A 14,141-nucleotide genomic window follows, 5' to 3' on the forward strand; every position below is an offset into this window, starting at 1 on the left:
ACACATTTTACCCATTCCTTCCTGACAATATTAATTTTGTCAGCGAGAAGCTTAACACACAGCTTCTAGTCACACCTTCAAGCTTTCTGGTCACAACTGCAAACCACAGAGACTTATCATTTCACAGGAGCATGCTGTTCTTCCTGTCCTAAGCTGAAGTAAAGGATGTCTGGAATAACCATGAGCTCCTAGAGGAAGATGGTCTGCATCACTCTATTGGGAGGAGTAATCTCACCTGGCCAGGTTCCCACCTCCATGGTTGTTTGTCCTAATGCCTAACCTTTATGCCACTGAGAGATATTAAATTTCCTGGCTCTTACAGTAAAAACTCAAAAGACCACTTGTTTGAGGTTTCCTGTTCCCATAATTAACCACCTCATTTGTCCTTCTTGTCTTTACAAAAAAGCTGTTCTAGTGCTCTAGAGTTAAAATCCTCTATATCATCCCAACTGGCCTCCAGCAGTCAGTCAAACAGTCACCATCCTTCCTCCAGTTTCTAAGTAACTAAATGAGAAGGACTTCTCAGCAACTAAGTAAGCATGAAAAAATAATGACCAAAAAAGTATATCAGATGGCTATTTGGGCTCTGTGCCACTAAGGGATAAAGTCTATTCACAGGTTGAAAGGGAAAAGAGTTCTGTGAAGTAGTGCCATAATTGAGAATTTTGATTCTTCAGTGTTCTCTCCACTATACCACACAGTTCAGACTCTACGCTCACCCTCAAATCATTCATTTACCTTTGTTGTTTATTTTCATTAAATTTTTTGGATTTTTTATTCTAGCTTATTACCACATGCTAGGAAATCAATTACCAAAATAATCAATAAACTTAACGTCCACACAAAAACTTGTACATGGATGTTTATAGCAGCTTTACCCATAATTGCCAAAATTTGGAAGCAACCAAGATGTCCTTTAGCAGGTGAATGGACAAATAATCTGTGGTACATCCAGACAAGGCAATGTTATTCACCACTAAAAAGAAATGAGCTATCAAGCCATGAAAAGACTTGGAGGAAACTTAAATGTGTTATTACTAAGTGAAAAAAGTCCATCTGAAAATGCTACATACCATGTGATTCCAACTATATGACATTATGGAAAAGATAAAACCATGGAGACAATAAGAAGATCAGTGGTTGCCAGGGGTTGAGAGCAGGGAGAAATGAATAGGTGGTGCATGAGGATTTTTAGGGTAGTGAAAATACTCTGTATGATACTATAATGGTGGATACATGTCATTATACCTTTGTCCAAACCCATAGAATGTACACCACCAACAGTGAACCCTGAGGTAAACTATGAAATTTGAGTGATTATTATGTGTCAATGTTGCTTTAGCAATTGCAACAAATGTACCTCTCTGGTGGAAGTTGTTGATAACTGGAGAGGCTATGCATGTGTGGGAGTGGGACTATATGGGAAATCTCTGTACCTTCCTCTTAATTTTGTTGTAGACCTAAAACTGCTCTAAAAAAATAGTCTTTAAAAATAATCATATGGATCAGTGGTTGAACTTACAGCACAACCCATGTTCACAGGTCTCGCACATTTCAAATCAAAACAAGGTAGTCTAATAATAGTATATATAAAATAATATCAGCTATCATTTATATTCAAATTAAAAATGTCCACATGAATAGACTCAGCTTGATATCAATGAAATATGTGCCTGCACTCTTAACCATAAGAAGCAGAGGCATAAAACCTGGAAACTCAAAATAAAAATTTATAAATAAAATAGAACGGTAGAGCCTGGCAGATCATGCCCATTCTCACTAGTCCTCTTTGCTGTGCTGTCTTTGCTGCTTTGATTGAGAAAAGTGAAACCGTTCTACTCAGACTATACATGAGAAATTAGGTTCACAGATGAGCCACATCCAAAAAACACATCCTTATCAAATGTATTCAAATATACAACTCTGTGGTATGAGTATGTATGAGCAAAATTCATGGTAATTGAAAGGTTTCCACAGCCACAGAAATGAATCTCTTCTACTTTAGACTAAATTACAAAAACAATCTGAAGGTAGTAAGTACAAAAGACAGCAAGTCCAATAATCTTTTATAAAGCACCTACTATATGGAAAAGACTGGTAGGTGCCGAGTAGTGACACTCCATCCCGTGAGTGGGAAAAGGAGATACAGGGCACAGAACCAGCACTTGGAAATAAGTTTGATTATTATAAGAGGTCTCTCTATTATGGGGGAGTAGCGGTGGGGACATGTGGTATTTGCTGACCTGACTGCTATAAAAATCTAGTTTCATATAAAACTAGTGCTGTACAAAATTGAACTTTTACTGATCACCAGCAGCTTACAGTCAAGTAAGAATCAGTTCAAACAAAGTTTAAGGAAATCAGAGACAATATAAAATATTTATCCTAATGACCTATTCTCCAATCTTGGTTTGAATATGATAAACTTAGTAGATAGCGGAGAAGAGTATAATAAATAAATCAGCACTAGAAGGAAGTTAGAGAATAGGGACAGAGTTAATATGTTAAAGATTTTTTAATCTACGGCCTATTTCTCCCCAGCCTTGCTCAATCTTGAGTGGATCATCTTATTCAACAGATGCCACAGAATGATTATTTTGTGGAGCAACCAAAAGTTGTGGGCCCATAGGAGGGTCAAAGAGCAGTTGTTTCTCCCCTTGTCCGTGAAGTTGACGTCTAAGTCTAAGAGAATTATAACATGATTTTATAGTGCACATTCATCAAGATCTACAATGTGAACAGAAATATTTATTTTCATAAGAAACCTGAAGTGATGACAGTGTAGTGTTGCACAATGAAGTGGAGATGAGGTGACTTTCCATGAAAACTCTGAAGGGGATGGCCATGCATTTTTATACAGTGTAAAGGACCAAATAGCACTCCGTGGCAAACAGGCTACCAAGCCAGGTTCTAGGGCTTCTCTGTCCAAAAGGTAGCCACAAGCCACATGTGGCTATATAAATTTAATAAAAATTAAATAGCACTTAAAAAAAAAAGCAGTCGATTGGCATCAATTACATGAGTTATTCCACCCTTAAGTGAAAAATCAACAGGACATGATTTATTATAATTGACTTATTACAGCATAATAAAATGTTAATTACAGAATCTAGATTGGCATATGGGTGTTAATCCTACAATTCTTTCAACCGTTTTCTGTTTGAAATTTTTCGTAAAATGTTGGAAGATAACTATAAATTCAATTACACTGGCCACATCGCAAGTACTCAGTAGCCACATGTAACAGCTAGTGGCCACTCTATTGGACTGCACAGATAGAGAACATTTCTATTATCTCAAAGTTTACTGGACACAGTAGCTCTGGAGTCCAGCTGCTCAAGAATCCTGGCAAGGCTTCAGAGACTAATTCTTGCAGCCTAAGGTCAGTCCTGACTGGTCCCTGGGGCGAGTGGATTACGAATACCAGGACTGCACACTTTTAAAGAGTAGGGGTTCAGCCAGAGGAATAACAGCATACCACAGGCATGGTTACTAACAGAAGGAATGAAAGATCAAGTCTATCAGAAAAAGGTTGAAGGGAACTGGGAAACATGATTGGGACCTGTGTTCATTAGGAGTTAAAATATGAATTAATAAATGAATAAATACACTCACACATGTATGTGTTTAAGGGTAAGTTTTAAATAATATGTAAAGCTGAGAACTCATTTAGTTCCCACAGATACACAAAATACATATATGGTGAAATAAGAAATAAGGGCATAATTAGAGATGTGCCTAACTTGGGGTACTGACTTTACTCTTGTAATCCTTTAGGCAATCTCTGCTTATACCAAAAATATTTAAATGTGAATAATCTCTGAGGAGTTTGTGATAAATGTAAAAAATCCAGGACTTTCTGTAAACAATTTCTATAAGGACCAAAAAATTAAATCTCATCAAGTATGGAAGAAACAAGGGAAGATGTACAATTGCCTTTAATGGATGCGAATCTGGCTACACATTTCTACCGGAAACAACTTCTGCCCTAGGACTCACCTACTAGAACAAAGTTTTATAATCTTTAAAGTAAATCAGAGACATAGACTCATGAAAAAAAAAAACACTCTCCATCCAGGCTTTGATATGTTTATTGGAGCACAATTTCAAAGAAAGGTGGCTTTTATTTACAGAATTTAATGTGTGCAGGAACTGTCCAACCCACTTGGACCCAAGTGAGGATAACAATCAAGCTTGTTTATGTATTTTCTTACTTTCACTTTGCATACAAAAAAAATTTGTCTGTTTCACATTCATAAAAAGCCCAGTATTGTAAATAAGCCCTCCCTTACCCATCCCTTAATTAAATATAAAAGCAGCTTCAAAAAACATACAATTTAGATCGGTTTAATCTTGAAATGTAATCCAATAAGACTAAAAACTAAACATTTCAGGTCCTGTACCAAATAGTAAAATACTCGAAGGCCTTCAGGATCCCTAAAATTTAAAAAGGTAAGAGTTACTTTCTGGTTTCTAGAATGAAACAACATAATTTTCTAAGTTAATTTCTAAAACAAAACAAAAACCAAAAACCTAAAAAATTAACTTAAAGGAAGCAAGGAGAAGGGGAGAATCTGCTGGTAACTACAATGAACATACTGAACAATTACCATCTCTATCTTTTCTGTAAGAAAGAAATGTAAATTTTCTTCACCAGTATTCATTTCATATTTAAATTGTTCATTTTCTCATAAAATAGCTATGTATCACAAAAATGTATAAAGCAGATAAAATTATAAAGATATAAAAAAAATACTTGCAATACTATATGTCACTCCACACGGAGTAACTATAAATATTTTGATGTTGCTCTATTTTTTTAATAACTAAAATCATTCCCTGTGCCCTTTTTATTATTAATTTCCATTACATTAAAAAAATTCACAAATAATTTTTAGTTAATTTAACAATTCTCTCCTTGTTAGACATTTGGATTTCTTTCCAATTATAAATAAGGCTTCAATGACCATCTTTATGAATAACAGCTTTTTCATTATTTGAGAATATTTCCCCAGAAGAGATGCTCAGAAATGAAATTACTAGGACAAAGGTGAGTAAAATATCAACAGCTTTTAAAGTATATTGTCAAATTTATTTCCAAAAACACTGTACCAATTTACAATCCCAGTGGGTATGAATGCCACATCCTCACCAACTGTAGGGAAAATAAACTTGATAGTTTAAAAACGTATGGTCAGTCTCTATGAACACAGCCTTCTGTATCCAATATTTTTTAGGCATTCATTCCTTTCTCCTTTCCTGTAATAAATATTCATAAAGCTCCTATGTGTGGGCCAGGCACTGTGCTAACTTTGGAGACACAGCAAGGTTCTCAGGGAGCTCACATGCAAACCAGCAAAGCAAACAAATAAGTTATTACAATTTAAAGTGATAGGAAAAGCACAGTGAGGACATTTTAAGGGGAAAGAGTAGAAAGAAAGAACTGGAAACAGATTTTTCACACAAAGACAATGGTATGTGCTACAGGGACCTAGAACTTGTGAGGATGAGGTAGCTAAAACCATACTTAAGCTCTACTAGATTTTTCCCATTTATTTGAGGTAGAGGAGAATGATGTGATATGGGGCTAATGAGGCTGATATAACCCAATGAGGATTTCTTTTAAATTTTGTGACACTGTTTACAGATTTTTACAAAAAAAAGCAGTTAAAAACTTGGGCACTATTATGTTGTTAGATTAAGAATTTTTTGGCAATCAATTAAATACTCTGCTAACTTCTTTGATAACAAGTCTTTAATGACATAAGAATCAGAATTACAGCTGGCTAATAAACTGATAGGGTGCCATTGAAATAATCTTAGCAACCTGGCTATAGTTCTCTCTCTATTAGAGATAAATTTTATCAATTTAGTCAAACTGCTTTAACACACTTACTTTGACTGATTTACATCAATAAGAGAACCTATTTTTGATGTGGTGAAAGAAATGTGTTCATCTCCAATTACAATTTCAAGCTCCTGAAAAAAATAAAAGAGAAATGTAGTTAATATAAAAATCCTTCCCAGAGATATCTGTATTCTTGCTACCAAAAGGTCCCAATTTTAGCTGCAAGTTTTCTAGCAGTCACAGAGAAGGAAAACAAAAAGGACACTTGATCTGTTAGACGTAAACCGTGTCTATAAAATAAGAACCTCATCAACTGCTCAACAGTCCCCAATGCTGGGACCAACCAAAAGTGCTTTCCAGAGATCTCTTAAAGAAGATACTATAAAATGAACAATATACCTAAAAGTGACACACAAACGTTTCTTATAACGTCAGAACAAACTGAAGGCATCACTTTGAAGCCCAATGATGTAAAAATAATAATATGGGTATAAGCCTATTTTTAATATGATAAATACAAACACATTTACCCTTTCTACTGGGCTCTAAAAACAAAATGCATAATAATAATAGCACCACTTTAGTACCTATTATGTGTCAGGTCCTGCTGCTAGGGACTTTACAAACATTATCTGTAATCCCTAAAATACCCTTATCAGGTAGGCTCTATTAGGCTCATTTTACAAATGTGAAATCCAAGATTCATAAAGCATAGGAAAATACTTGTTGATATTTACAACTACTAATTTACAACCACTGATATTTGAATCCTGGACTCTAAGACTAAAAGACTCAGACTCTTTTGAGTTTACAAAACATTAAGAACTAGTAAAACAAACACCATAAAGTAGACGTTCCCAGTGTGCCAGGATCACTGTGTAAGTTTTTCTCTATATTTTATCTGCAAATCTAAAACCAGTAATTAAGAGGCTATGTCTGTGACTTTTCAGGTTAAGTAAGAGATGACATCACAGACAGTCTTAGCTACACATTTGATCAGAAGACTTAATTATGCACAGCCTAAGGCACACACACAATGCAAAGTTAAGTGAGACTCTCAAAGTCATAAAATCTTTAATCTGAAGATCCAACAGACAATTTCCAGAGCATGCCTAATCCTCCCCCACCAACCAAAACACGGGAACACATCATCAAATGGGTAGATGAAAATACTGGGCTCTCCCTGAATCTAAAAGACATAAAGAGTTCACTGCTATTGTTTGTTTTTTAGTATATATGCACATATGCATAAAACATACTATCTACATTTACCTTTTATGTATTTCCAACGCATAAAATAAATACTGCTATTACCTTTGCTTTCCTAAATAATGTTTTGTTTTTTTTTTAAATAGAAGGGTTAAGTTACTGCTAGAGTGTCAGCATGTTAGATTTCTCCACATTTTCTTCTAGGCAAAGAAGGTGTTACAAAGCATAATCCTCAGGAACATACAAAAGTGAAATTAAAAGTTTCTTCCTCCAGGGGTTTATCCAATTTCTCCAAGAGTTGAAAAGACCCAATTCAGAAATCAAACTGTCTTTCTACAGAGAGAAATCAGGCCTTCAGAGCTCTTCAGAAGCCCTTTGAGACACATCAGTTACTCTGAAGGGAATATGAGAGGCAAAACCAATGGTCAGTTTGAACAAAGAAACCAATCAAATCTCTCTCTGGGGCATAAAGATGCAAATAAGAGTTTTCAAAGTTGTAAATTTGGAGACAGTAAATTTTACATAGTCAATAAGATCCTAAGTCTCGAATTTAACATACACCTGTACTTATTCCTAATAAAAGTGATTAACGTACAATACAAATTATTCACAACAATGTGAAAACATCCTAACTTTGACTGTGGTGGTTACAGAGACTGTTCAAAAGGATGCAGATTTAAATTTAGAGCTATGCATCGACTCCTACTAGGAGGTAGCACAGAAAATGAGGCTAAGTAAAACAAAATTAAAGAGTATTTACCAGGTGCCTTCTAAAGAGATAACCAAAGAATCAATAAGGATCTATTTTAAATAAAGAGAAACACAGCAATTACGTTATCAGTTTTTAACATTTATGCATCTACAGAATCACCAAATACAAACCTGTCGGCCGACCCTGTCAGGGGGAGGCCACAAAGCATCATCTTCTTTTGTAATTTCACTGTCATCAATAATTCTCTTAAGTTCTTCCATTACACTCTTGTGTACATAAGCCTGAAAATGTTATAATAAAAATTTCATAATGCCTCTCTATTTCTTCTCATAATTCAAAAGTAAATGATAAAACGCAGTTATGAACCCTGAATATTCAAACAGAATATCACAGAAAAATTTAATTCTGATTCTAAAAGTACAAGACAGGAGAGAATGATTCATCCTATGATTTTTTTCCCACTCTCTTGCCGTTTCCTTTAATATATATATTTTCCCTCTTCACATCACCACCCCCCCCTTTTAAAACCCTGTATTCTGCCTTTGTAACATGAGACTCAAATATCTCCAAGTCCTTAAAGGTGACAACGCAAAATCTATGAGGTGAACAGAGACAAATGCAAGTGCACGTCACAGTGTGCTGAACTTTTTCTTATCACTAACTTTTGAGTCTTTCATTTAAAATTATACTGTGTTAAATCATGATTATCAATTAATAGTGAATAGAGTAAAATGACTAATTATAAAATGAATTAAGTGATATGTTCAAATGTGGGACTACAAATTAATATATTCAGATTGCTTCTTTTGTTGTTACAGAAGGTACAATTATACCTAATTTAAGCAGAATCCCTTTTCAATCTATTAATTACCTTCTTTACAATACAGCCTTAGATGTTACTTTTGTAAATTCAACACAGACATGAGGAAAATGAGCCAAATGTAAAAAATCAGACATGCGAAAGAAACTTACCTCTTTTCTGATCATGACATCATTTTTGTAATTGCTGTTGTTGGCATATCTAAGCTTTCCTGTGGGGAGTGGAAAAAAATTCAATCTATAACAGCAAAAACTGCTAAAACAAATAAAGAAGCAACATCGTAAGCAATTTTGAAAATAAAAGCTATTTTATACTACTATTTTTATTAATTATTTCCTCCCTCCTAGCATAAGATCAATGCTAGACACGTAGATACTCAAAAATTTACTGGTAAATTGTCTGCAGTTGAAGCCAGTCAAATTTTTCAATATTCCATGCCTTTGATATAATTTTTAAATATTTGATATAATTTTTAAGTATTCCATGCCTTCAATGGAATGCAATATAATGGGAGGGCCATTTCTAAGTCTCATTTTCTTAAGCTATGTCATGAACTACACATGGAATCTGAAAAAGGAACAAATATTTCTTTTAAAATTTATGTTGTATGTCTGTATTGGTGCTCAGTGATTTACCCAGAAGACTTAATCTAATCCATAAAACAACACTAAGAAGTAGGTTTTCTTCTCTCACCTATTCATAGTTGAGAAAACAGAGTTAAGTAAAACCTGCCCAGGGTCACACAAGATTCAGATCTAGATTTACCTTCTTCCGATACTCAGGCTTTCCCCACTACTCCAAAATGTTCTCTATTAATTATTTTCCTTCAAATGTATGCATATAATACGACAATGCTAATATTTTAGAATTGTGACTAGGAAGCATACAAACTATGTGCTGCTTCTGGATAAAGGCTGGCCAGTGGCTTAGCTGATTTATAGCTAATTTTAATCTGAACGTTTCTCCCTTAGAGACCAAGAAAAATACTCTCAAGACTCCTCTCAACCGTCACCTTCTTTAGGAAGCTTTTCCCGATTCTTTCACGTAGATCTAACCACTCCGCTTTTTTTGTATTCTTAAGGCATCCAAAGAAGAATAACTGTATTTAAGTACGCAAAAGACATCATTACACTCATTTTTCTACTCGTCGGGCGCCCCCCTCCGGAACAGGTCTCATTCGTTTTTCGACACGTTGCCTTACATACAGCGACCGAATGAATAAAATGGATGAATGGGTAATCGGAAAGTTACTGGTCACAGGAAGAATATCAGCATCCATGGATCGTAGCGGGGTGGGGACGTTCTCAGAAATGATCATGTTATGTATTAGGTAGATAAACTAGATGACCTGCAAGGTCCCCAGCGCTGCGCTGATTCTGGGATTCTGATTCACGTGGGTTCAGCTTTTCAGCATCCGGCAGGATTAGCTTTTCTGAATTAATGTACACCCACTAACTATCTTTCGTTCACGAAACCGATTTATGCCTCCTATACTCTTAAACTCCTATTGCTTCGTCTCAAGCAGTGGCCTCAGCTCACATTGCACACTCGCAGCCCGCAGAAGCTGCTCGCCCCACCCCGCCTCCTCCGCGGCAGGTCCGCCTCGCTTCCTTCCCCAGCTCAGCACCACGCTGGGGGCGGCGCCAGCGGCCCCTCCTCTGCTCACCGTCCGGTCGAAACTCAAACTCCAGAAACTCGTGTCCAAATTTCCCCTTGTGCCCTACGTAGTAGCGCAAGTAAAAATCGCTGGCCATGGCCATTTTTGCCCCTAGAAAGCCTGCAGAAGACCTGGCCAACGTGCCGCCGGGCGCCTAGCAGTGACGTCAGTCGCCCAGGAAAAAATCGTCACTGCCCGCGCGCCCTTTCCGCCTCCCGTGTCCCGGTTGGAAAGCGGGAAAGCGGCGTCTCGCGGAAGAGACCCGGATGGACAGGATGGCGGGTAGTAGCGGCGTGAGTTTTGCTTTACTACGATTGTAAGCACATTCCTTTCAAAATTAAATAGATCATATTATATTAGCAAAGTATAGGAGTGTGAAGATGTAATAGCATTTTCTACGGGCTTAGGACTAAGGTCTGCAAGTCTTTTTATTCGGGTCTCTAATTCTTGTGGGATCTTGTGAGGTTGATGTGGCATATTCCACTTTACCTGGTGGGATCAGGAAAGAAAAAGCCCAGAATCACTGGCAGACCTGGAATACAACCCTTTTCTCCTGCTAGATTCCTAACTCGAGGCTTTCCCCTTTGGACAAGAATTACTAGTTATCCGGCAGCTAGAGGCCTATGTTAGTGGAGACAAAGTAGAAAGAATCCATCGAACAAAAGGTCTGCAATTTTGAAGGATACATTGAAACTGAAAATTCCTGACACGGTATAAAAGAGATCCTTTTAATAGCAAAGCTTCTTTCATTTAATAAGGGTTAACCTTTAGTGGACTGTGGAGTTTTGGCAATTTGACTTAAGATCAAATGTTTTAGCCCACGTTTCTTACCAGAGAAAACTAAATTGGACAAGTAAATGAATGCCGTAGTGTAGGATAGGTTTTGAATGATGGGGAAAGACAAGCTGACCTTTTACACAAAGTTTATTTTTCAAATATTATTGATCACTCTTATTTTATCCGCACACAATGTAATCCTGGCTTTTGGATGACTTTTAACTTTCAGTGGGATTTAGTAGAAAGAGTGGTGGTCAGAAGACCTAAGGGGCAGGACCCATGGCCAAGTGGTTAAGTTCTTGTGCTCCACTTCAGTGGACCAGTGTTTGGCAGGTTAGGATCCTGGGCTGGACGTGGCACCGCTCATCAGGCCATGCTGAGGCAGCGTCCCTCACAGTACAAGCAGAGGCACTCACAACTAGGATATACAACTGTGTACTGGGGGGCTTTTGGGAGAAGAAGAAGGGAAAAAAAAACAAAGATTGGCAACAGTTGTTAGCTCAGGTCCTAATCTTTAAAAGAAAAAAGGAAAAAAAAATGAAGATTTAAAAAAAAAAAAACTTGGGGCCGGCCCCGTGGCTGAGTGGTTAAATTTATGTGCTCCGCTGCAGCAGCCCAGGGTTTCGCTGGTTTGGATCCTGGGCGCGGACATGGCACTGCTCATCAGGGCATGCTGAGGCAGCGTCCCACATGCCACAAGTAGAAGGACTCACAACTGAAAATACACAACTATGTACTGGGGGGCTTTGGGGAGAAAAAGGAAAAATAAAAGTCTTTAAAATAAAAAAAAAAAAACAAAGACCTTGGATTAGTCACCATCTCTAAGCCTGTTTGACAAGCATTTCCTGTGTACCAGGAAGGGATGGACACCAGTAATAAAAAGATAGAGCTGGGCCTGGCCCAGTGGCCTAGTGGTTAAGTTCACACCTGCTGCATCAGTGGCCCAGGGTTCATGAGTTTGGATCCCCGGTGTGGACCTACACACCACCATCAAGCCGTGCTGTGGTGGTGTACCACATACAAAATAGAGGAAGATTGGCACGGATATTAGTGCAGGGCCAATCTTCATCAAGGAAAAAGAGGAAAATTGGCAACAGATGTTAGCTAAGGGCCAATCTTCCTAACCAAAAGAAAGAAAGAAAGAGCACTTAGCACTTGTAGTTTAGAAAAGAGAGCAAACATGTAGACAAATATTAGCACAAGGGAGCAATTGGGATGAGAAAGAATTTTTTTTAATGCTGGTAGTACAACAGAAGAAGCAAGTCACTTTATTGGGGAATAGAGGAAATTAAAGAAAAGGAAGTATCAGGGAAAGGCATGTGACAAGGTCTGCTATTTGAATTAGACCCTGTTGGATAAGTTCAGTATGTGTTCAGAGGGATGGAAAAGCATTCCAAGAAGAACACAGCCTAAGCAAAGGCACAGGTGTGTGAAAATGCTTGATTTAGGAAAGCCAAAAAGAGTATAGCTAGAACATAAGGTTCATGGAAATAGAATAACTAGAAAGGCAGACTAGGCCAAGTTATGTTGAGTCTATATTAACAATTTTATAACTGTCAATATAGAAATCCATGTTAACCATTGTATAAGTGTTAATACAGAAAGATTATTCAGTTTCTACTATAGCCTGCCATTATGGAAAATACACAAGAAACTTAAAGAACCATTCCTTAACCGTTTCAGTTTGCCCAGGACTGAGGAGTTTCCTGGGATGAGGGACTTTTGGTTTTAAAACCTGGAAAGTCTCAGGCAAACTGAGATGAATTGGTCATTGTACTTACAAGAATAACCCACAGAAATCTGACAACAATATTCCATAGTATCTCTGAAAATATAGGCATAATCCATTTGTGGGCTTTTGTAGGGAGCCTCATTCAATATCTTTAGACTCCTTAATGCATTTCCTTCAGATTTAGACACATGTGCTAGTGTTCATCTTCATGCCTACTGAAAGAGAGCTACAAGAACCAGACCTGTAACTATGGAACTTAGAGAACATACAGTATTAGGATCTTTATCTGTGGACCAATTACTGTCTTTGTCCCCTAAAAAGACCTCTGAGCTCAAGACTAATCGTCTCTAACCCTCTTTTTAAGATGAAATGTATTTCCTTAATCCGTCATATATTTAGCCTGTAAAAAATGCCAAAATGTTTATCTTTAGTATCACTATGTTAGTGCCATCTAGTCATTTCCAGCTCCTAGGGATCCTGTGTAGAACAGAGATGAATGCCTCCCAACAGGGCTGAACCATACCTGGTCTTTCATGCCATCCTCTCACCTTCCTGTGTTGTATCAGACAATGCTGTGCTGCTATTCACAGGGTTTTCATGGCCAATTGTTTGGAAGTGGGTGGCCAAGTCCTTCTTCCTAGTCTGTCTTAGTCTGGAAGCTCCACTGAAACCTCTCCACCATGGGTGACCCTGCTAGTATTTGAAATACTGGCAGCAGAGCTTTAAGCATCACAGCAACATGCAGATGCCACAGTATGACAACAGACAGGTAGTGCAGTTCCCTGATGGGAAAACAAACCTGGGCCACAGTGGTGAGAACGCCAAATCTTAACTACTAGACCACCAGGGCCTGTATGTGATATCACCACAAGGATTGCAAAGTGATACATAAAGCATTTGTGTTTTGTGGTCTTCTTGGATGTTACAAACAGAGATGCAGAAATGTTCTGAACGGCTGCTGAACACTTGAAATTTGGCTAGTGAGACTGAGGAACTGAATTATTTTTAAATACTACTTAATTTGTATTAATGTAATATTTAAATAGCCACATGTCCACTGGCTACTGTACTGGACAGTGCAGTTATGTAAGAACCATTTTATATACTTTTACTTGGAGTGGAAATAGTGAAACTATTTTTTGAACATTGAGAAATCTCAATTTCAGTTACCATGGACTTCAAATTAGGGCTTCAAAGCTGGTGTCACTACAGTTTATTTATGAAAATAAATATTTGAGCTGCTTAAATGAAGCCAAATTAAGAATAGTTCTACCTTTGCTAATGCAACCTATCTGTGGTCAGCTTCAAACCACCCTGTGAAGTAGTTAAGAAGTAAATAAGAAAGATAGTGTCAAGATGTTGGCATAGGTGGATTCTGCACTCACC

The 14,141-nt window shown here is 37.3% G+C and overlaps 1 protein-coding gene across 4 annotated transcripts; it reads right to left on the reverse strand.

Moving 5' to 3' along the window:
- Positions 1-4,075: 4,075 nt before the first annotated feature.
- Positions 4,076-11,530, reverse strand: LOC106834109 (protein mago nashi homolog 2). Of its 4 annotated transcripts, none has more exons than XM_014845579.3 (5): positions 10,256-11,530; positions 8,742-8,800; positions 7,940-8,050; positions 5,897-5,979; positions 4,076-4,437 (listed from the first exon to the last, which is right to left on the reverse strand). In XM_014845579.3, exons 1-5 carry the CDS (start codon positions 10,347-10,349, stop codon positions 4,338-4,340), a joined length of 447 nt encoding a protein of 148 aa, XP_014701065.1. In that variant the 5' UTR covers positions 10,350-11,530; the 3' UTR covers positions 4,076-4,337. The 4 variants fall into 4 exon arrangements, with proteins under 4 accessions (XP_014701065.1, XP_014701066.1, XP_014701067.1 ...); XM_014845580.3 differs by having other exon boundaries at positions 9,938-10,439; XM_014845581.3 differs by having other exon boundaries at positions 10,129-10,418.
- Positions 11,531-14,141: the final 2,611 nt, after the last annotated feature.

Source organism: Equus asinus, chromosome 22 (assembly GCF_041296235.1).
Source record: "Equus asinus isolate D_3611 breed Donkey chromosome 22, EquAss-T2T_v2, whole genome shotgun sequence".
Taxonomy (NCBI): Eukaryota; Metazoa; Chordata; class Mammalia; order Perissodactyla; family Equidae; genus Equus; species Equus asinus.

Excerpts from the sequence above, each read along its gene's own strand:
- LOC106834109 (XM_014845579.3), bottom strand. The coding sequence starts at position 10,349 with ATGGCCATGGCCAGCGATTTTTACTTGCGCTACTACGTAGGGCACAAG. Across the intron at positions 8,801-10,255 it reads GTTTGAGTTTCGACCGGACG|GAAAGCTTAGATATGCCAAC; the intron begins GTGAGCAGAGGA and ends CACTCCCCACAG. Across the intron at positions 8,051-8,741 it reads ATGTCATGATCAGAAAAGAG|GCTTATGTACACAAGAGTGT; the intron begins GTAAGTTTCTTT and ends TAACATTTTCAG.